The following is a 24,223-nucleotide window of genomic DNA, read 5'->3' on the forward strand; positions in this document are numbered from 1 at the left end:
GTTAGGCATTTCTAGACACAAGGACCCTTGAGGTAAGGAAGAATTTAAAAGTGAGGAGATTCTTGTTTAATTTTAGACATCTGTCCTAGATACAGCCCACTCAAGGCTGACCTCCCAGACCTCTTCTTAAGTGGTGGAAAGAAACAGGTGTCTATAGTCTGACTTATCTGACTTGCAGCTCAGGGTAATAGGAATTGCATCCCTGAAGTGCCAGTACAAGTGTAGATCTGTGTATCTCTGCCACAGGTATCTGAAGTTTACTGAGATGCCACATTCATCAAGATTGATTGGGTCTAAAGAATTGGAATGAAAGTGCCTCAGTTTTTAACCTGCCTTAAAATAATGTGGTTCCAGGACTTACTGGGAGTCAGAAGTTTACATAAAGGCCAGAATACAAAACCCTGGGTTGCAAATAGGGATAAGAAATCTTGCATTTCATCAGGTGAATTTGTTTACCAGACATCCAGCAGAAGACATATATCTTCTTGAATGGTTAGTATGTGAGAAGAACAAAGTTTGAGATTTAAGAATCGATCTTGATGGGGTCCTATTGGACAATTATTTAAAAGCCCTTGTTCACACAGAGCACTTTATGAGTGCAACCCACTGTAAGAAAAATCCTGAGGAAACAGCATATGGCAGAGACTGGCCATCTGTGTTAGTAAACTGCAGGCTAAGAAAAAAATGAGGAACTTACTTAGGTCTTCTAAAGGACTTGTGGGCACTAAACGAGCATGTTCCTGGATGAGGTGGAAATTCCTCAGTGACACCCAGAAACAACATGAGATGGATAAAAATCTGTTGTAAAAAGAGATATTACAAGTGCAAAAAGCATAAAGTCAGACAGAATCAGGAATTCCTATATCAGTGAAGATGTTAGAAACATCACCACCACAAAAAAATATGTGAAACTAGGGGAAGGAATTAAGGTCTTGTGTTCTGGTCAAGGGATTGAGACTGCTTCTACCAGAGTGGATAGCAACCGCTCTGACAACTGATAGAGAGGAACGGAAGGTGGCAGTTTCAGAACACCGTAATGAGTAAAGACAGACTTTTCTAAAGATGAAAAGGGAAATATTATTGCTGTCTGCAGCTACCTAGTGGGTTGGTATAGAGAAGAAGGAGCCAGATACTTCTCAAATGTGCGCAGTAGAAATAAAAAAGGTAATGGACACAAATTGGAGGACATGGCATTCTGATTTGATGTTAGGTATGCTTTTTCTACAGTTGCAGCAGCGAAGCACTGCAACAGGTTGCCAACAAGGTCAGGAGACCTCATTTCCTCAATATATTCAAAATTCAACTGCTTAAGTCTCTGAACAACACTACTGGCCTGGCTTTCAGGGGGAAGGTTGGACCAGACACAAACCTCATGACCTCATGACAGACTTCTCACAACGAATTTACAATTTATTCTTTAACTATTTGTGAGTCTACAGATATAGGTGAGTCTTGTAGTTGGTCTCCAGCCAAAATAGTTTTGATATTCTCTCAGACAGAGAGTGTAATTCTGTCAGTTTTCCCACTGGATGGGAAAACTTGGATGAACACCAAATGCTGAAACCACTGCAAATAATGAAACTGCAGTCAAGTTAGGCAGAAATCATAAAATCAACAAACACTCATGAAAGTTATAAGGAGATGACTTTGGGTATAAATACTTGACTGACATCCTTTCATGAGTGTCACAAAGCTGTATGTGATCAGGAGTCAACTGCAGGTTACAGTCTACCCCAGCTCCTATTCACATGTGGTTGGTTGGTTGATTGGTTGTTCTTAAAGTTGTTATGGCCCACCCCATGAGGTGGGGTAACTGAGGTTCTTGCTAATAGATGCCAAGTCTATTTTGAAACAATTTAGTTGCCATGGAAAGGAGTTATGTAGCCATTTTGGTTATTATCTATAGAAATACAGCAATATAAAAGTATAAAAATATCACTTAGGAAAACATAAAAGAAAGAAAGGATAAGATTAGATAGTAGAGAGGGAAGATATCACCACCTGTGGACAAATTTCGATGCCTGTTGGTAAAGGTGATGGTCACAGTCTTGATCCATTGGGGCTGGGGGCCCATGAAACCAAAATTTCAATGGGTTAATACATATTTAGGTTCAGGTGAGAATGACCAGGTACCTCCCCTGGCGGGAGTTTTACACGGTCTGATATAACACTGTGCGTGCATGCAGTCCTTTGGTGGAAGGCCTCAGAAATGAGTCTGGGGGTGCCTTGGGGGTCCTTGATGGTTTATGGCCCCTTCTAAGACATGACAGCTGCTTCTCACACCACTGTAGTTGAGGCAGTTATTCCCCATCAGAAAGGATGAAAACCCTCAGGCCTACATGTGAATGTCCCGATACATCCCTCTGGGGAGAGTTTTATACCTGAGCTTTATTGGAAGGCATGATAAAAAGCATTATCCCACCTCACAGAATCTGCCTTCTTACTGGCCTTTTCCCTTATCTGGCTCAAAACTCATCTTGTTGCTAAACCAAGGTTGGTGTGCCATGGTCATCCTCTGGCTGTGGGTGCACATCCCCTCTGCACCCAGGCTGTTCTTACGCAGATTGGAGGTTTCGCCACCACATACCCCAAAAAGTCTCCTCCTCCCCTTTGCTGGGGTAGCATAAACCTGGTCTCAGCAAAGCATCTGCTGCTTTTGCAAAAGGCCGATTGTTTGAGTCATTAACCTTGAATTTTTCAGTCTCTCAGAAGGGCGTTCATGAGTGTTTAGAAGCTGGGAATAGGATAAATGCTAAACTAATAAGAATACTGTAGCAAATGTTCTTTCTAAAGTTCGTGTGACTGAAGAGATGGTGTACAGTGACCGTAAATTAATAATAAAGCCAGCAGCTTCCATATAAATTTTCTTATTTTCACAGGACATGAAAAGCATGAAGAAATTATGATGTTGATTTTAAATTGTACACATTGAGATGCTGTTATAGGACAGTAGCCTACAACTGTTGATTGTAGGACAATATAGGCTAATGAAAAGGAATTTCTGCTACTGGGTACCGGGCCAAAACTTGAATCTTAAAAATAAAGGTTCATTTGTATATGAAATATACTGAAAGAAGCAACCAGTACTAAAGAGAACAAACAAACACGCAAACAAACAAACAAACAAAAAAAGGCTCCAAACATTTCCAAATATTGGATTTGAGTTTTGGGAGGCAGCAGGGGCAGGACTGTGGGATAACTCAAGTAGGATAGTACTTCAGGAAGTTTTTGGTTCACCATCCTGTCATCTGTGAGGTCAGACCAAGTTGCTCAGAGCTTTGCTTAGTCTGGTCTTGAAAACCTCCGAGTAGGAAGGCTGCACAGCCTCTTCTCGGCAGCCTGGTTCACTGCCTGACAAGTCCCCACAATGAGAAAGCTTGTCCTTGTATCCAATTCAAGTTTCTCTCAGCTGAATCTATGCCCAGTGTCTCTCATTCTCCTACAGTGCACCAGTGTGAAAAGCCTGGCTCCGTGTAATAAACAACTTTCTTGTGGAAACTGGAAGCCTGCCTGACATTGAGAGCTTCAGGTCCCTCTGAAGTCTCCTCTGCAGGCAAAAAAAAAGCCTTAGCCTCTTCTCATACCACATATGCTCCAGTTCTCTCCCCCATCTTTGTGACCATCTGCTGAACTTGATGCACTTTGTTCCTGTTATTCCCATTTTGTGGAGCCCAAAACTGGATTCTGTATGTCATTTAACAAATCACTTCTCTGGATCTACTGGGTGTGCTCCTGTTAATACAGCCGAAGATGCTGTTGACATTCTTTCTACCAGTTGTATTTTCAGCTTGCTGTGATCTCAGTTCAATAAAATCCCCAAGTCCATCTCCACTGAGTTGATCTGCAGCAGCCCAACTGTGCAACCACATCTCTTGTTCTAAAGGTACTGCAGCTCATTGGCTGCATGTGGAGATTTAGTTCTTCTCACTTGTTTCCCAGACTGTTTGCATTTGTATACATATGCTTAGGGGGTGGGGCTTTCTTTGCCCTGTTTTATCACACCTGAGATCTCATTTTTTCATGTCACCTTGCACCTTTTTCTTTCCACCACTGTAGACTTCTATTTCATGACAAAATCTCACTTCTCTATTATTCCTAAAGCATTCTTAAAGTATTTCTCAACATGTTGGCCAGTTTTGCCAAGTGGACACACTTTCTCCCCAGCTGTTCCTCATCCTCTGAGAGAGACCTACAGTTGTCAAAGTCAAAGCCCTGTCACAAAGACTGCTGTGCAAAATCAAGTGTTGACCCACATGATCCATGCCCTACTTCCAAGCCTTGTCCTCTCAAGATCAATGAGCACACCACCTTGGCCCTAATGTCCTACACCTTCATCCTCAGAATCACATAGGTACTCTTCCCTTGGTCGGTGTCTCCTGGACATTACTATTGGTGTTCACATGGATAATCAGCATGGAATTGCAGTCTAAGGGCTGGACTGGCTTCAGCAGTCCACCTGAAATACCTCAGATCTAAGCCCTTAACAAACAGCAAACATGCCTGGATATCAAGTCAAGGTACCAAGCCCTGAAAGACACAGTTTCCCACTGCTGGCACTTGCCATGCTTCCTGGTTCTGCTGCATGTGTCAGGCTCAGCTGGCTCCAAGTGCTCCCCAGGCAGAGCTTACAGCCTCTTGCTTGCTGCTGGAGATGGAAAGTATTATGCAGTTGCAGATCTGCCATTAGAGAAACAGTCATGCCCCTCTTGCCAGAAGCCTCAACATCCAGCGTTCCTGTCCCCAGGAATCAACAAGTGGCCCCAGGCACTCCTGGCAACCCTAGACCCAGACATTTGCATTCTTTCTCAGGAGATGAGTCTGTGCTAGGACCTCTGCAGTGCCTGTTGCTCCTGGGGCAGGGACAATGTCCACTGAGGTGTCACCTCCAATGCTGAGCATTCACACACTGCCTTCAGCAAAGTTCCTGTCCTTGGCAGAGCAATATTCTGGGCCCTAACCTTTGCAATTCAGCACCCATATAGCTCTCTCCCTAGTACTAGTGGCATGAATGTATGAAACTCCCTGATGGGGAGCCAGTTTTTCCCACCTGCAACCTGGATCTGAGGAACCTTGAACTTGCTCCCAGAAGAACTGAAGCAGAGGCCAGGCTGTTGCACAAATTGCAAGCACCAGCAGCAAGCAACAATCCAAGCAGCGTCTGAGGCCCCTACCGGCATCCTGCCCACATACTTCCAGTCCTGAGGTCACTGCACTCCCAAAGGACAGTCAGGGTGAAGTACACAGTGGATGGAGGTTGGGCACAAAGTGCCACCACCCCTTTATGGGCTTTCCACCACGTTCCTTCTGAAGAGATGGGCTCATGTGTTGCTCTGTGATCTCACCTTGAGAGACTGCTATCATCTAACAATTTTCTTCTCTTACCTCTAATGGTTTACTTTTGAGCTAATTGTGCTTCTCTGTTATCAGCTCCACCTTATCGCTGGCCATAAACTGACCTGCTATGGATCCTGCTGGCATAGCAAGCTCAAACTATATTTATTGCCTGAATAAAAATGTAAAGTGATTTTTCCAAAGTCCAGAGCTGCTCAGTATACTAAGACCTCTGCCAGCCAGAGTTCACAATTGTGTTTTCTTAATGGGCTCATTAACAGGAGCATTTACCCAAAAATGAAGACAAGCTGCTGTCCAGCAAAGTAGGCACACATGGCTCAGTTCCGTGGGGAAGTTCCACACTGATCCTCACAGTGGAACAGCTGTGTGTTCCTGATCTCTGAAGGTTGTAATAATTTCTACTTTATCATTTTTAATGTGATTATGGATGCTTCATGTGTAATAATCACAAATCAAATTTTGGTTCTTTCTGTCACTGTTGCCAGAATGATTCCTAGAGAATTCTATAGGTGAGTTGTGTGCTGTCTACAACAATGTACCTTTCAGATTTCAGTTTGCCTTCCTGATTGTTTTGAATAAGCAGTGTTTACTTTAAAAGCCTCTTCCCTCTATTAGCCTTCCTTTCACAGCAAATCTACTATGCATATGGTGAAACACTTGAATCATAACCTGCAATTCACAGATTTTCCTTTTCCTTCCTCCAAAGAGATTGTACCTTTAATAACAAAAAAATTAATCAAGCCATGCACCATATGTCTTATTTGCTGCCCTGTTCTTTGTGAGTATTAGTTTTGGTTTGGGGATGGGATTTTTTACAGTCTTTTCAATAAAGAATAGAGTGGAATCCATAGTGCTCTGAAATTCTAACAAACTCACATGCTCTGTGTTAGCATTAGACACTGCTTAAAAACCAGAGCAGTAGGGGACCTGCATCACTGCTGTTTTCTGAAAAGAGAAACCTGAATCTACTTTTCCAATATCAAGATTTCCTTGAAACATCCATGGAAATATCATTTATTCATTGTCAGAGACTGAAACGGTTAATGATTTATGCATTCTAAGAGACTTCTGCAGGCTTTTGACTTTCTGATGGGCAACTGGGCCCATCCCCCCCCCCCTCCTCCAGTGCAGAAGATGTCAACCCCGAAAAGGCAGGAAGAGCCGAGTTTACCACGCCCTCCACATGAACTCCGCGCCAAAAAGGGGGACACCAACCTATGAAAACAACTCCCCGCCTTGGGGGAGGTGCAAAGGATATGGATTTTGACGGGTGACTTTGGGGGTTTGGCGGGGTTTTTGTTTTTCCTTCTCCCCCCACCACCTGCGGATCAAGACATCGCTGGATCCAGTGGGCAGTGATTATCTCATCTTCTTTTTTTTCTTGCTCTCCCTTACTCTTACCCTGTCTTTCTCTCCCCTATGCATTTTTTCGCCTCCCCAGAAAAGGTTATGACAGCACCCAAAATGTTAACATACCTATTGATACAAAATTGTTAAAATAAATCTTGTCAATATATGTTTTCAGACACCGATTATTTAGTGTTGTTTCGCTTTAATCCACCCCAAAGGAATTATTGATAAAACCCGGGTTACCCCTCCCCCCTCTTTTCCTGGGGCAGGTCATAACATTCATTAAGAAAAATAAATAATAATACACATTGATATGTTTTATTCATTAATACTGTTTCATTTGGATCTAACATTATAATTTACAGAATGCCTATAGATTCGGTTCAGCTTTACAGAACTGAAATAGTGGCCAGGTGACGCAAGCCTCTTATTGCGTGCGTGGGGTCCTCCGTGGTGTTTTGAAAAGAGTTCACATACACATTGCAAGCTTTCTCTGGAACTGTATGGTCAGGAAACTTGTATTTAATCTTTAAACTCCTTTCCAACTTTTTTCTTTTGTGCTTGAATTCCAAAATAGTTTTTGTGTATTTGTTAATAGTGGTGACAGCTGCAGCCATACAGCAAGCGAAGGAAGCCCATGCGAGGCTATAAACAAAAAGGTTTATCAGAAATTAGCAGGACATTTTCATATCCAAGTCCTTCAATTTTATTTTTGAAAACACTGCACACATGTGCTTGTATTGGTGTGTATTAGGGAAAGATGAGCACATTTGGTGAGGAAGAAAGATTCTTGGTTAATGGCCATCTACAGATCTGATTTACATAGTTGACCTCTACATATTTGTTACAATATTCACATTTGACATTCCTGTTTAATGAAACCTTTCCTCCAGTTTCACTGTTTACTCTGCTTAGAGCTTAATGTCAGAAAAAGGAATTGCGAAGAATGCGTATGCATTCTCTGAGTAATCACATAAAAGATGTGATTACTCAGAGAACTAATCTCACAGGGGACACTGAGAAAAATGTGTGTGAATTATCCAAAAGTGTTTAAAAGAACAGAGAAAGCACAGTTAAATAGTTGACTAAAACAGATTCAGAGCACTGAAATGCATTCCTGGGAAAATACAGGTCATGATTAATAGAGAAAAAAGGACATAGAGTCTGAAATGGTAAAAGTAAAACCCTAAGAAGACAGAACTAAAAAAAATGATATTGAGGTACAATTTGCCAAAAATAGGTGAAATTCCAGGCTACCAAGAGGTACAATTTGCCAAAAATAGATGAAATTCCAGGCTACCAAGAGGGCAATGCATGCTGGAGGTGTAAAAGCAGCATGTAAAAATACGTTCACAGAGGCATGGATTGGAGTTCACAGTGCAGGAACTTGCTCATCATTGGCTTTTTTAACATGGCAAGGTCACAATTATCAAATGAAATGTGCTTTGGTGGAGAAGTCAATCTCATCTCTCCCTCAGAGCTGTTTGTTACCCCATCCTTGATGTGGTTCAACAAATTAATTTCTGTTTTTAAATAAATCCTTCTCCCTGCCTGCTTTTTTCCCCATTTCTCTCCTCAGTATTTTTGGCCAGGATTGATTTCTAGGGTGATCAGAAATCAGATGTGTTGACAGAATTTGAGGATAGTGGAGTATGGCACAGGGATGTGGAAGGATCCCGGAAGCAAGAAGGGGAGCAGCTTAAGCAGTCTTTGCTCCTAACATCAAAGTACACCCAGAGTAAGAACTCTTATAACAAAGAGAGAGCAAGAATAGGGGAAAAATCATCACATTTTCTCCCCATGCCAACAAAGCAAGAATGGGACAGCAGGTCTACCCATGGTGCTGTGTAACCTGTGGGTTCAGCCAATCATGGTAGATAAGAACTGTAGATTCGGGCTCTGGAATGAAATAAAGGGGGCTTAGTAGTTCTGAGTTGTGTAGTTGGCATTTTCAGTTGAATAGCTGAAGCACAGTCACATTAGTAAACAAATTGATAGAACTGATATCATGAAGCACAGATTTTTTTAAAAGGTGCTTTTCCTAATTCATCCATTGAATCTCTTCGAAGGACTCGGTGACATAAGGGTAAGAAACTGACTTCAAGAGAGCCTCTATAAAAACTGAAAGAAATTAATCTCTTATGAACAGATTCTCTTGTAGACCAATATTGTGTTAAAAGAGAAAAAAACCAAAAGACAGAAATAAATGGTTTTCCTTTGACAACATAAGTATACTGGTGTGATTTGTCAAAGTTTTTGCCAGAAATTTTGCTTTTCCATAAACAACTTGGAAATAATGGGGAGTGCCCAATCTGACTAGAGAGGAAGTGAGTCTTGTTATCAAGGGAGCCAGAGACTAAAGGGCAGTTTGGCTGCAGAGGAAATTCAGCTTCAGTAAGGAGAACATTCAACTTCAGTTCTGCCCAGAGACAAAGGAGACAAGGGGAAATCAAGTAGGTTGACTGGATAAGGAAAAAAACTAAAGCTACCAGTCCTTCATCTGCATAAGAGACATGCCAATAGAAGCTCAAGTGGATTATGGATTTTCCATTTTCCTGTAGGGAGCATTCCATATGAGGTGAGTTATGGGAATTTAGTACAGAGGGCAGCTCTTTAGAGAGAAAATATCATCTTTTGATGTGAGGATGTCTCAATATGAGAAACATAATGAGCATGAGAGATTCACCAATAACAGAAACATCTTTCAACCTGCAGGAAAGCTGCTGAAGAAAAGAGGAATACAGAAGGAATTTTTTAAGAGAAATTCAGGGATATCACAGAGTTAGTCTATCCATTGTTAGCAATTCCAGCACAGTAAAGGAAAAAGGAAGGTCTTCATGTTTCTTTGGCCAAATGGAAGAAAAGCCCTGGCCAGACAGCTGGATGGACATAGGGGAAACTGTGGCAGGTAGAAGATTCATGACAGAGGCTCAGTAGTTCTTGCAGGAATAGCTGCACTACTGGGTTTGGTGACTGGGAAGAAAAGCAGCTGTGATGGGGCCAATTCTTTGGGGATTTTTTGCTACTAAGGAGATGATTCTAAGTCCCAATGAAAAAACAGCAGTCTTTGCCTGTGCCTCTGCCTGCCCATGCCCTTCTCATGGTTTTGGTGGTCACAGGTGGGTGCTGAGGTAATTAGAAAAGAGTGTCAGTTGTAATCAATAATGCCCCTTTTTTTGGTATCTGTTCTCTTTCCTCTTGTAAAAGACAAATAGCATTAGCATTCTTCCTCTCTTACCATCAGATGCAGTCAATGGGAGAGCAGCTAAGGGAGGCTGAAGATGAAGGTTCATATAGCAGGAAAGGAGGTGCAAATGTAGGTTATCAGAAGAGAGACAACATTACATATGAAACAGGACAAGAAGAAAGAAACCAAGGGAGAAAACTGGGAGGAGTGTGTGAGGAACCTGCATGTATGGCTTGCTTTACTTTTAGATTACTGTCAAACAAGGTGGTGCAGTTGCAATTTAGACCTGGGAAAAGGAAAGAAGAAAATAAGTCTTGATAGAAAAATGGAGCATAAAATTCATTAGAAAAAATGCACCACATAGATCGTCCTCCTCAATGTCTTCCTGTACGCAGATACTGATGGCTTGGAAAGTCTTGTGTTGGTAGAAGCATTTCTTTGGGCATTTGGTGGCCCAAGCTGCCCTGAATCATTAGAGAGCAGCCATGAAATCCTTAATTCCATGTGTGTGCTACATGGTAAAAGTCATTCGTTCAAGGGCTCAGGAGAATATTGCCTGTAGTGGCAGCAGTGTTTACATCAGTGATTAACATGATAATGATGGTGATAGTGGCACTGATGGAGTTGTGTCCATTACAGTACTAGTGACAGTGATGTGGGTGTTTTTCTTCTTCTCCCAGTGGGATGGAAAGGAGGGAACAGTCTGCAGTTTTCTGTTTCCACTCCCATAAGAAGGGGCAGATAATGAAGGAACACTCCTCCTTTTTCCACTGACTGTTCTTCTTACTGGTTTTTGGGTAAAAACAGACCCAGTCCCATTCATGAAAGAAATCGAGAGACTTTCCAGAAAAGAGATCCCAAAAAAAGGAAAGCCAAATTATTATTTCAAGAACAAACATATGAATGAATGGAAGCAAAATGTAAGCCTGAAAGGATGGAAGAAGGATCCTGCACACCTTTTGTAATACCTGTTGAGGTTATCCAAGTAGCCCCTGGACATTGTCCTAGGTGTTGTCTCGATGCTTGGTGTTGGACCTTCTCAGGTACATTCTTCCTGACAGAAACATGATCACACTTTCGACTTTGAGCAAGTGGGTGACATATAGGTGCTGTGCCACCTTATCTACAGGACAAACATGGTAAAATACACCCTTTGTCACGAACTGGCTGATCTCCAGCTTGGGAGGACTGACCAGGTCCATCCTTCTGTGCTCTGAGAGCACTAGAGAAACATCTCTATCTATACACATGTAGCAATAACTTCAAACAAACTGCTTGGGAAACAGACTCGTGGAAAGAGGCAGAACAATGCACACTGACCTTCAAATGAGACTTGAATTAATAAGAAGTTGAAAAGTGACAGAACAAAAGACAAAAGACAAAAGAAACCCCAATTTCACTGCAAAAATCCCTAGTGAGTCTGCATCATAGGGACCACGTGCAGCTACCAGTGTCTGTTTGATAAAGATATAATAAAAGTAGAAAGAGCAACAAGAACAACTGAAAATGTGAGCTGTGATCTCACCTATCAGAGTGTACATAAATGAGACAATCAGCCTGAGCTCTGGTCTTCTGACCTAAAATATTGATCCTGATTGACTTTTGATTTAACCCAATACAGTTGTTCCTATTCTTTTTATCAGTCATGGTTGGGAAAATAGCAGCAGTTTCCAGCACCTGAATATTCAGATGTTTGTATTGATCAGATTCTATGGATTTTGAAAGACACACTTCTATAGTAAAATTAATCTGAACAGCCCTCTTTCTGAATACTGGATCTCCTCAGAAATGAGGCCAAAATAATGTGGATTTTACCTAAGCCTATTTTGAACTTTGAATCATTACTTGTCTATAACGTTCCAGATACAACAATCTCAAGCACATATGTGATAGGCAAATGCCAGCCTAAGTGGCTAAAGCTGAAAGAGTTTTAAGCAATTTATGTAAGGCAGTTGTCCTGGGAGATGAGGATACTAAATCTGGGTCTGATGTGTATGGAGAAGAACCTCTGCTTTGTGCAGGGCAGTTGGACATCTCTGTACTGCCTGTAGGAAGTCATATGCAAAACTCACAAGTTTAAATATTCTGTGTAATAATCTAAGACAACTGAATTTTGAGAAGAGCAACTGGTTACTGAACTGCATCCTCAGGAGTGCAATAAGGGAAACCCATTGCTTATAAATTAGGTATACATTCCTTGAATGTAGGGTAAAACAACTGAAATGTAGTGGAAGAACCAAATATAAACCAGTAAGTACCAATAAGACCAGCCATAATCCCATGTGTGAGGTCTCCAGTCTTCAGGACCAAGATTTACCGTCATTTGAAATACAGTTGTGTACATCATGTGAGCAACCATACCCAGAAGACCTGAAAAGTATAATATTATAATAACATTAGAAAATTTATATTGAGAGTGTTCTTCTATGACAACTGTTTCCAGTTATCCATTGAACTCCTGCAGAATATTTTATGAACTATCTGAATTCCATAAAGCACTCACAAATACTGGACACTAATACTATAATTTAGATGTATTTAATGTGTCATGTGCCACTATATTCATTCATGCACTCCCTTAACACATATTCTCTATGGCAGAGGAATCTAGGGGCGCAGTGGGACATGCAACTCATAGATTTTAAAAAGCAACAGACTAGTTGGCTCTCATCCTCTGAAAACTTCTTAATTATATAATACTGAGCAAGGATCAGCTATTACAGAAAAGCATTGCTCAACTGCATTGTGCTGGACACATTTCCCACAGTTTTCTGTCATTCAGTGGAAAGATTTGTCAAAGCTGTATGCCATTCCCACTGCTGTAAATGCAGTCAGATTTATCAGTTATGAAGGTGAATAAAAAAGTGGACAACACTTACTAAAAAGTCCTGAAAGTCTAGGTTGTGAAAGAGGCTTATATTGAATAATTTAATTTTAAAAATTACTACTAGGCTACTGGCTGTTTCTAGGAGTATCTGTTTTCCCTAAACATTTTGTCTTCCGGTAGTGAACTTCCCTGTAAACATTGATATTTTTTGTTTCCAGTTTCATTTACAAATCGATAAATACCCTTGAATTATCAACTATCCCACTGTCTAAAACGTATGAGCTTCTCCAAGCAGATGGTCCCATACCAAGCTCACAAGACCCAATTTGTTAGGTGTTCTTAAAGTAGGTCGCTTTCATGAATTGCCCAGCTCGCGCTCTAGCACACAGTATCCCTGAGGCTCCCGGGCATAACAAATCCGTGCTGATGTGGCCTGGCTTCAGTAATTGCTGGGAAATGGCCTTCCCTGAAATACTGGTGTTGTCTGAAACACCACCCACAGGCAGTTAGGAGAGCCCTTGGTGTAACACCGAGCCAAGAGGCTTCATGTTTTCGATCTCTGCATCTGGCACCATGTGGCAGATTCCTTACTGAACTGTTTGGAAAAGTGGTTTGACTGTTGATGTGGCTATCAACATGTGGGATGTTCTTTAATGTGGTTTTTTTTTCAATCTGTGGGAACGGAGAGCAGTTGCCCATCTCTCACCAGAGAGGTGGTGTGTCATAGCTATTGCTGAATTACACAAATTTCTGTCCTGATTCCTCCAGTCTGGCTGCCTAGAAATGCATATAACTGGAGTGTGAACATGAGCTCCTGTGCTGGAGATCTCCTGTTAGTTAGCTCTTGTACAATCCTGAGTCAAGCTAGCATCTCAGCTGTGACTTCAGGGCAGTTTAGTGCCAGAGAAATGGTGAAAATGTTACTAATATAGATATAAAAGGCAAGCATAGTTATATGCTTGCTTAGTCATAGTGCCTGTCAAGCTCCATTTTCATCAAAGGCCACTGAGGGATAAAGGACAGTGTTATCAATAATCTGTATTTCATAGCAGGGTAATTAACTAGCAGTGCTTATGTATTTAAGAGAAAACGCTCACAAATTAGAATAGTAATTTCTGTACAGCCAAGAGCCGCATATGGGACATCATAAATCTACATACCTATGGTCAGAAAATGTCACAGAGAGATTCTTCTTTAACTGACTTCTTCTTCAGTTAGAACATACATTTTAGAATTTAATTTAGTCTGAGCTAAAGACTGAGGGAACTGAGAAATCAAATAGTAGCTTTAATGTGGTTTTTTTTCAACAGTTAAATATTGTATCAGGATTTTTTAATTGTATGTTTTCAATATAGCTAATGTTTCCAGTAGCAGAAGTTTAATTTGCATAGTCTGGAATGAAAATAAAAATTATAAAGTTTAAATAATTGAATTAAAAATGGCAAAAGCTATATATATAAAATACAAAATAAATAATATTAAAAAATAATTAATTGAAAATAATATTTTCCCATAATATTTTGCTTCATCTTGTATTGTTAGTGTCTCCATAGGCATTGTAAGAGTTTTGAAACTTGGACACTGTTATTAATTTTCAAATGGAAGATTATTCTGGATGCAATTAATTGAGATACTTAACCGTACCTGCTAATACGGTGACTACTGCAGAGAAGGCGTTGATCTTTAGCCCGTCAATGACAGAACTGTAGTAGCACATTTCTACTGACATAAGAATGTTTCCTGTCAGAAGCAAAATGACGTAGAGAAGCTCTGCTACAATAGACAGCCATAAAACCCCTGGAAACCAAACCAATAGCACTAATATTATAAGCAGTCATTTAGTATTTTCCTTCTTCTTCATTTATATAGTTCATACAACATTAAACAGAAATTCAAAGGCTGTGAGGATGCCACGATAAAATCTATGGGAAGACTTCAATGTCAATGGACACCCTAAATTATAATTTCTTCTACTGACTTGGCCATTTAGTGGAAGAGCAGTTGCATGTTCCTGTTATACACTTAGAAGCTTACAGTATAAAATGGGGCAGTATGGTTTAATACTCAGCAGCTACCCTAAAATCACAGTGAACCAAAGTTAATATAAAAAGAATTACTATCCAATTGTCTAGCTGTCATGGTTCTGAGTCCAAAGAGAAGTGTACAGGAACAGCGGACCATGTCACCCAGCTAACAAACTGTGAGGCCATGCACATAGGGACACTGCCTGTGGGTCTAGTCATTAAATAAAATCTGCCCCATGGGCTTAACTTTCTGCCAAACAGGATTTTGATTTTCAGACAGAGAAGCCTTCATGAGCCCACGCACTCTCCAGGTTTCAAGGGGATTCATTTCTCTGGTTATCTGCTAATTCGTCTCTTTTTGGATATCTGGTAATTACATCTTATGCAAGAAATTAATCCTGCCATTGAAGTCTCTCAGTCTGCTGTTTGACCTTCGGCATGCTGATGTCCCACAGCCAGGAGCAGGAGACCTTCTTGTGTCCAGATTCACAGTAGAAGAAGTGGTAAATGACCTTCCCTAAACTTTTTAAAAAACAAATAAATGTGTCCTGACACAATTAGCTATACATTCAAGTACATTCATTTCATATGAAGATATATACAAACGATCATAACTTAAAAACCAAAACATTGCTAAGATATGTCCTTGACTACTTGACACCATTTAGGATAGCAGACAATGTGTGGTGAATAACCTCTACTGCTGGCTTTGACAATGTCTGTGGGACTTCTTTGATTCACTGGCCATTTAGACATCAAATTCTTGGGCCAGGCTATGTGTGGGCATTCTTGGGCAAGGTTTATTTCTCCAGAAAGTCTTTGTCTCATTAAAAAATCGTGGTTATTTTTAGAAACTCCAGATGTTACATTTCCCAACAGTTTTGGCTGCTCCAGCTGTGGAACTTTGCATCTTAACACTTTTAGTGAGTGAGCCATCATTCCATATGCACTGACCAGCGGTGATCATCCCTGTGTATGAGACCCACAGGTGATAAATTCAGGAAGGGTGAGCCTGCTGAGTTTTGTGCACACAGCAACCATAGGCACGTGCAGAACACAACATGGCTCTTCTCCTGTGCAGGGCAGGAGCCTATTTCCACACAGTATTTCACTGCCCAGGAAGAGCTTTTAAGTTTGGTGTTTAGGTACATTTGGCTGTCTAGGTCTAACCTGCCAGTGCCTGTGATGCTTGCTGGTGCTGTTCACAGAGTTAGTTTCACCACTATGTCCAACAGTAGTTTTCCTTGTGAGGATCTCTCAGGGTAGAGCCTAGAATACACCCATCATTTCTGAGGACCATGTCTGTGTGACTACACCCATATCTCATTTATATTTTTTCTCATGCTATGAAACTCTTGAATTATTAATACTCAGTGACAACCTGCAATAGGTGGAAGGAAGACTAGCCTTCAGAGACTGAATATTTCTTCTTGTCCAAGGGGCTGAAGTTGCATATCCAGGAAAATACTCCACTCCCAGTATCCTGGAAAGAAAGCCTTTTTTTTTTTTTTTTTCTGGATCAGCTGCTTGCAAAGTGGTTGGTCTAATCAGACAAGTTTTTACACTGTTTTTACACTGGGGATTGGGCAAGGGAGGGGGCACTTCACAGCATCTGCAGGAAAGTTTTATGGGAATATGAGTCCTTCTTTGGAGGAAGAGAATAGAAATGTCTCCTCACAGCTCTTTGCAAGGCATAGGGAGGAGATTCTGACTGTCATCAGAGAGCATAACTCCCTCAAGTCCCCTCAGCATACAAGAGTGAATGTTCACACACTGCCTGTCCCTCTGCCCTCTCAGTTGTGTGGTGCAGGCCACAGAATTCTTGCCTGGGAACATGGAGTTATGATGAAAAAGCGTGGAAAATTTACAAATTTATTCAAAGTAATTTCAAAAGCCATTCATATTCAAATGATGTGTCTTCAAAAAGACATAGATTGATATTTGAAGTCATATGGACCTCATTTTGAAGTTGAAAAACTAAATAAAGGAAAAAAAATCTGTGTAGAATCAAAGCTAATATTTTTGAAAGTAAAATGCAGAATACTTATATTGGTAAATGTGATCAAGAAAGTTTTGATTGCACAAAAAAATATGCATACCTACCTCGATCAGAAGCTGGAGTCAGACTGATAAAGCTTCTACATTTCTCACCTAAAAAAATCAGGATTACTTTGTATTCTGTAATGATCTAAAGAAATAGATTAATAGAAAGAGGAAAATGCAAAATCTATCAGAAAAGCAGAAACTGGGATGATCAGGAAAAGCTATTTTTGATGTATATTTGTACACAGAGTGCCTGGTACATCAACCTACTCCTGGGGCTTAGCTAGAGAATCCTTACAGACTTTTTCAAGGTGGAACCAGAGCCTAGAAGACAGAGAAAGGCTATGAACTGAGTTCCAAAAGGCGGTACCTGTGAAAGTCAGAATAGGAAAATTATCAATTCCTTTGGGAGATTGTCAGCCTGGGTGAAATCTTCCTTGTGAGAGGAGAGCTGCTCTCCTTACAGCAACAAGGCTGCTGCTCACTCAAATTACTTCTAAGCTTCATTCCAATTTCTGTAAGCTTTGATTTTCAAACCCACGTGACCCCCTGAGCCCCACACAGATGCTGTGAACAAAGCTCTTCGAATTAATTCCTCTCTGCTCTGGAAATGCTGGGTGTTTTTTTCGAGCTCCTAACTGCACCAAGTTGGAAAATATGGACTGGTCATAGCAGATGCACAAATTACGCAACCTGGTATTCATAGCAATCACCACTTGAAAGGTATCTTTTGGACATGTAGTTTGCTCTGATCTTTGAAATTTACCCCATTAAAACTGCATAATTTACAAGACCTTCTGGTAGAACTGGATCTTCAGGACAGGTGACTGTGAAAATATTTGCATTTTATAGCACAGGTGACAGCTGATTTGATTTCTCTGAAGTTCTGTTCTAGTTTTCATTAGTACAGTGATCAGGACAACAAGGGAAAAACTTAGTGTTGATCTGGATTTACAATAAATGCTTGAATTCTTGAACCAACAATCCCCTTATACAAAGATCCAAAATTAACTGGAAAGTTTCTGTAATTGCAAGCTAATTTCATTCTATAGATATTTACATATGCAGAGTGAGACTCAATTACATGCTACCATTTTTGACAGGTAAGTCTTTGAATCATGTTTTATCAAGGTGAAAAGAATCGTCTTCTGCTTTGATTTATGAAAGGTGAGATGACAGTAAGAAAGTAGAAATACTTGTGGTCAAGAGGAAATCCAGGAAATAACTAAGATCCCACAGATTTAATAGTGCAAATGATTTTTAAAACAAAAAAGTCAGTTTGTGCTTTTTATGTTGCCATAGAGGATCAGAAGCAATTGTTTAAGGAAAGTATGTTCATTTTAACTAAGGGAAAATGGAACACTTCCCTGTTAAAGTAATTTAACTTACTGTTATGGTTAGAAGAATAAAAAATAAATAAATCTTCATCTGTACCACAACCTATCACTGAACCAGAAAGACAGCCTGTCACTCTAATGTTCTTTGCAGAATTCGTTATGAAATCTTGACCAGACAGTACCCTCTTACGGTCCCCTTTGCCAGAGAAGAGCAACTTTTTAAGGATATGAGTACAACAAAATACATACATGATAATGCTGCAGATCAGAAGAGGACACCAAATAAGTAGGAAGAACTCTGATTGCTTTCTTGAGTAAATTTGCATGGTTTTACTCACCTTCTTCATTTATCATTTCTTCACAGGAATACCAAATCCCAGCATGAAACTTTCGCTCAACGAATTTATCGTCTCCTGTCTCCCAAATATACTGCACAGCTTGGCTGTTGTTGGCATCAGGGCTGTTGAAGCGGATGCAAAGATCCCCCTTGCTCTCTCCTGTACAGAAAGGTTTGGCAACTTTTCTTGTCCCTTCACACCAGTAACTGCTACTGAATGCTGTAATAGAGAAGACTAAAGAGAGAAAACTGAGAGAAAATGCTGCTGAAGCTCTGTGCCGTCTGTCTGTCTCTGGGAGTGAGGCTGGCATCCTCCAGGACTGCACTAGCAATTATTCTAGAAAAAAAACCTTTTAGAAATTTATGCATCTATCTGCCTGGTGAAACACCTGCCCGTCTTTACCATCATATTCTTCATTCCTCTCAGAAAATTGTACCAGCTTAGGAGTTAAGACAGAGAGCAGAGATATGGGCATGACCAGAAATCATGTGGCAGGAAAGATTAAGGATGTAGGACAGTGTTGTTTGGCAGTAATTTGTTGTGAAAGAAATATGAGGAATAGGGGCAATAAATTACAGTTTGCCCCACGAATCACAGGAGTAAAAATACACAGAACACAGAAGCATTGGAAGTACCCCAGAATGTAATCAGAAAAGTTTTATTTATACAAAAAATTATGCCTATTTACCTTGATTGGCAGATGGAGTCAGACTGATGGAACCTTTATATTTCATAGCTAAGAAATAAATAAAACAAATAAATGCTCCTGTTACACAATGTTTAAATTGAAAACAGTTGTGACTCTTACTGTAAAGAAATTATTAAGGAGCTAAAGCCAGTTGTTAAGCATTTCACAGCCATTGCAGCACTGCTCAAGAACACTGGAAAGGCAAGTGCATAATGTCGAAAGTTCCACCAGTGACAAATGAAAGTCGTAAGTTACCTGACTTTGCTATTGACAGGTTCCTGGGCACTGTCCAGTCTGCCTCCATGAACACATAATACAAGTTTTGCCCAAGTTAGGTGAAACAGTAGAGAAAATGCTGAATTATTCTCATTTTGGCTGTGCATCTGCTCTCTCTGGAACAGCATTTCTTTTCTCTTCATCTAGGAAACATGTCCCACCTTGACATGTTATATGTATTGTTTTTTCTGCCTGTTTGATGATGCAAATAAGTGATGCAAAGAACCAAAAGGAGCAGGAGTGTTGGCAAGTGACTATTTAATTTTACAACTGTAAAGTCAAAACACACACCATAGGGAAGGATGATACCAGAGGACAGTGAAATTACATGTATATCTTTTAATGAAAATCTTTTGGATTTTTAAGACAACTCTACCCAAAGATGTCAGAGTTGGAGAAGCATGTGACTAGATAAGTCCCCTCATGAAACTCAAAAGAACAGGATAAATTCCTGCTTTAATGTTGTTGCGAAGAGCTCAGTTTATAGGGCTGACCAGCAACAGAGTGAAAGACCAAGCAGGTCTGGACTAAAAAGGCAGAGCAAATCTCACAACCCTGAAGTCAGATGTAGATTGAGCCAGGAGTTATTATTTTCTACATATTTGTCTTACTGCATCTTCACAAGGATGTAACGTTTGTGAACCACTGAATCCACTGAGCATTGACACTGCTTCTGGACAGCTTTATCAACTGCACAGCAAGTATGAAGGGAATGAAGGAGGGAAGTCCTCCTAAAAGGATTACACATTTATCTATTTTTCCTGTAAATAATCTGCATATGGCTGTATTCAAACATATTTTGAGACCTGTGAAACCACTGTGAAGAGCACTTCCACATCCCTTGTCCGGGTACTCTTTTTTTTTTAACCACATTCAGACTTTATGTAAAGATGAGACACGGGTGTACATCACACCCTTCCCCACTCCTGGATTCCTCCAGAAGAGAGTTTTGTCACATGTGTAGAGGAGGGAGTGGGGTCACCCTGACAGTCAGGCTGATGGGGTGTGCTGCAGGGTGTATCTACCACACCGTTTGGGTTTAGCCTAGGTCTGTCTTTGAAAACTGAGCTCCTGCTGGCCTCCATAGCCCCAGGGTGACACCTCTGCCTGTTCTCCAGGCATGTTGCTCACACCTCGAGGTCTTGGCCAACAGCAAATTGAATATGAGTCAGCAGTGCCCTGAAGGTAGTGCCACATGAAGGTGGTGAAGAGCCCAGAGGAGCCTTATCAGGAGCTGCTGAGGGAGCTTGGGTTGTTCAGCCTGAAGGAGACTGAGGTCAAACCTCACTGGGGTCTGCAGCTTCCTCCTGAGGGGCAGCAGAGAGGCAGCTTCATCTCTGCTCTCTGTGCTAGTGACAGAATTGGAGGAAATGTCTGGAGCTGTGTCAGGGGAGGTTCAGGTTTAGGTTGGATATTAGGAAAAGGTTCTTCCCCCAGAGGGTGGTTGAGCACTGGAACAGGAAATGATCACAGCTCCAACCCTGCCAGAGCTCCAGAAGCATTTGGACAACACTTCTATGATTCTCTGATTCTGAAAAGGACACGAGCTATCCTTCAATAGCCACAAGTTTAATTTCTCTTGGAAACAAATGACACAACATCCTCTTGACTCTCCATATTCCCAACTCAAAACATGAAAATTATAAACTAGACCCTAAAATTATTGTATTATAAATTATTTTATTCTCTAAAACTACACAATGTATAGACTTATTAATGTATTCAGGATTTCTCGACAACTGGAAAAATTTTTTGAAAATTTAAGCTGAAATTCATTGTCAGTTTCTACAACCTGGCAACTGAAACTGTGAAGAAAACACTAAATGTCACAACAATTGTAGCAAAACTTTAACTGCTGGTCACAAATTTTTTTGCACATTTAGATTGTCCCTCATCCTGCACTGGCATATTTACAAAACATAACAGTTTGCACATTTGCAAAATATATTTGACAAAACATGATCAGAAAGCATAAACCCAGCTATTATTTAGCTGCTTTCTAACAGCCAACTAGAGTCAGCAAGCTTCCTACAAAAAGTTTTTCTTGTGTTCTAAGACATCTTTTAATGATTTCGTGAGGTGTGTGTAAGTATACATGTGAATTTATGGAGCTGGATTTCATTCTGGCAAAACCACTGGCAAAATTCCCATGGAGCTTCAAGGGAACAGCATCAGCCCCTTAATGTTTTAATAGTTTTCTGACTTCTTATTGGCTAATGGACAAGCTACAGTAAGCAAAATTGCTGTGAAGTTTAAAGTAAGCTCTCTCTGCCTTTAATCAGAAAAAACCAAAACGTAGTCGGAGTCTGGCAAGCCTAGACAGTTTAGGACACTTCCTCACTTATTTGTAGAGAAGATTCATGGAACAGTCGCACTCATAAAAGAAGACTTTTTTTTTATTTTTATTTTTTTGTACAAGACAGAGTGAAAAGATTGATCTACAGTAGAGTGAAATACTGGGACAAATTTAATAGAATGGGCATGGTGACACTTTTTGGTCTTGATTCCAGCATGGGACTCTGGACCAGAATATCTCCCACATCTGCCAGCTCTGTCATGATATTCTTTCTTGTGAAACAGGTAAGCTAATTCAATAATTAATAATGGACAGTATGAAAGCAGATTTCTACCTTATAACATTTTAACCTTCACAAACAGCATGTTTGTTTCAAAAATCCTTCTGACATAACAACTTATTTTTATTACAAATTAGTCATGAGAAATGTTGGCTGCAAAGCTGTAGAGTTTTATACTAGAACTCAATTCTACTAGGTCGTTTATTACAATTTGCTTCTATTAATACTCATTCATACTGTGAATAAATTGTGTTTACAACCATTTATATAATCTCTTTTCCTACCAAGATTGATCAGTATTGAATTATATTTGTTTTTCAGTTTTCCTACCAGATATCATTACTATTGTGAATCATGTTTATTTTCTACTGTTTTTACTCTGTTCTAAAACCAGCTTTGCTTTGTTTCTGGCACTACCTTTTAGCTTTTCTCTTGTATGAGGGGTGAGCATTGAATCTCCCATTTGTGAAATGTGGCGTTACTGGTTTCATTCAGCACCTCCCTCTCCTACAGAAGGCTAGTAAATCTGTATACGAGTTCTACCTTTATTTCTTGTAGAGGTCCACTAAACTCTTAATTTCCTTTTTTTTTTTTTACTAAATAAAAAAATCTGAATTCTTACTTCTTTCTTCTATATTGTCTTATAATTTGGAAGAATTTTAGGTATTTAATGATAAAATATCAGTGTAATTCACTTCAAGGAAATTTTCAAGTAGGTTTTTAACAATCATTATTTATTAAGATCAATCTTGATTTGAATAAATTTTCAAAATAATTAATAATATGTGGTTAATTTCAATTCAACAGAATAAAATTCATATATAGATTTAGGGTACATTTCTTTGAAATGAGTGTATATAGGCATTAGCACAACCGACAGATTTACTCTAAACTGAAAACAGTAAGGTATTTCTATTCACTCCTTCTCCATTCTTTTGGCTTTCTAAGGAAGTGGGTTTGCATCTTTATGTGCTGGAGAGCTGATAACTGTGTTTCTAGCTATTTTGTGAAGAAAAAGCTACCAGGAAACTCAATTTATTTTTTTAAAAAGAAAATATTCCTAATGCTTTTCTATAATTCAAATCTGGGGCTTCTCTGTTTGTAGCTTCTGTTTATAGAACTGAAACAACTCTTAGGCTTGTGAAACACCTCGGCCAAAGCACTGGTTCCATCAGTGTTAACAGAAAATCTCCCAAGTACTTCTGTGAGATCAAAACTTCACAAGACTATAAATCATAGTGAATTATTTTGTCATAGTGGTTCTTGGAACTTGTTTAAAGAAATATGTGCTATATTTCTTTATATTTTATTTCATAAGAAAGAAAAAGGAATAAGAGTCATACATCACTATATCTGTATTTTCTAGCAAAAACTTCTATAAATATGAAAAATAATAAACCAGGACCATGGCTGAAAGAATAAGAAAATATTTAACCTTTTATTTCTAGTTTACACATGCATCGAAGGATTTTTTTCTGTCCATTATAGCATAGTCTCAATAAACAGAAACATTTCATTTCACCAGTAGCTTAGTACAAAAAATTAAAAGCATGAAATCCTGATTATACTGTGGTCAGTAATGAAAAATTTAAATTTAAACCAGTCTGCAAATCATATATAATCCATTTCCTAAATGAAAGCTTCAGGCAGCGCTTTCTGCTGCATCCAACATATTTTGGAACAGAGGTGTCATCTTGGTGCAGTTTGCGGACTCTGAGCAAACTAAATAAATTGTTGATTTCTTTTGAGGTATGACCATCAGACTTAGTTATGTTATCCAGACGGAGTTGCACTAGGGGCAAGTACTACTCATTAATGTTGTCCTGTACTCCTTCTCAACATCCTCTCTTGTATGTACAACTCCAGAAATGTCAATATTTCCCTGTACTGTAACATTTAGGACAGTAGGAAGAATTTCTTCACAGAAAGGGTGATTTGATTTTGGAATGGGCTGCCCAGGGAGTGGTAGAGTCACTGTCCACAGAGGTGTTTAAGGAAAGACTGGATGTGGCACTCAGTGCCATGGTCTAGTTAACGTGGTGGTGTTTGGTCACAGGTTAGACTTGATCATCCCAGAGGTCTTTTCCAGCCTAATTGATTCTCTAGTTCTATGATTTTCAACAGATGGTTCATGTAACTTCATTTCTACAGCTAAATACAAATTTTCAAAAAGTCCTGACATATATCCTCCAACTGTGGCTCCTACAAGCAAAACATTGCATTAG

At 39.8% G+C, this 24,223-nt stretch overlaps 2 protein-coding genes across 2 annotated transcripts in view; one reads left to right on the top strand and one right to left on the bottom strand.

The window, feature by feature from the left end:
- Window positions 1-7,023: 7,023 nt before the first annotated feature.
- On the bottom strand, window positions 7,024-19,450 carry GSG1L2 (GSG1 like 2). The gene is made up of 6 exons (XM_064676441.1): window positions 19,402-19,450; window positions 18,459-18,782; window positions 16,844-16,891; window positions 14,361-14,513; window positions 12,148-12,259; window positions 7,024-7,347 (listed from the first exon to the last, which is right to left on the bottom strand). Exons 1-6 carry the CDS (start codon window positions 19,448-19,450, stop codon window positions 7,092-7,094), a joined length of 942 nt encoding a protein of 313 aa, XP_064532511.1. The 3' UTR covers window positions 7,024-7,091.
- An 833-nt stretch (window positions 19,451-20,283) lies between these two features.
- GLP2R (glucagon like peptide 2 receptor) overlaps window positions 20,284-24,223 on the top strand; it is a 42,146-nt gene continuing 38,206 nt past the window's right edge. The window contains exon 1 of the mRNA XM_064675556.1: window positions 20,284-22,002. Coding sequence (XP_064531626.1) covers window positions 21,898-22,002 — 105 coding nt within the window. The 5' untranslated portion in view covers window positions 20,284-21,897. The remainder of the gene's footprint in view (window positions 22,003-24,223) is intronic.

The sequence above is a fragment of the Pseudopipra pipra genome, chromosome 19 (genome assembly GCF_036250125.1).
Source record: "Pseudopipra pipra isolate bDixPip1 chromosome 19, bDixPip1.hap1, whole genome shotgun sequence".
Classification (NCBI taxonomy): Eukaryota; Metazoa; Chordata; class Aves; order Passeriformes; family Pipridae; genus Pseudopipra; species Pseudopipra pipra.

Excerpts from the sequence above, each read along its gene's own strand:
- GSG1L2 (XM_064676441.1), bottom strand. The coding sequence starts at position 19,450 with ATGGAGGCAGACTGGACAGTGCCCAGGAACCTGTCAATAGCAAAGTCA. Across the intron at positions 18,783-19,401 it reads CCTGTCAATAGCAAAGTCAG|TGCAGTCCTGGAGGATGCCA; the intron begins GTAACTTACGAC and ends AATAATTGCTAG. Across the intron at positions 16,892-18,458 it reads AGAAATGATAAATGAAGAAG|GTGAGAAATGTAGAAGCTTT; the intron begins GTGAGTAAAACC and ends TGATTTTTTTAG.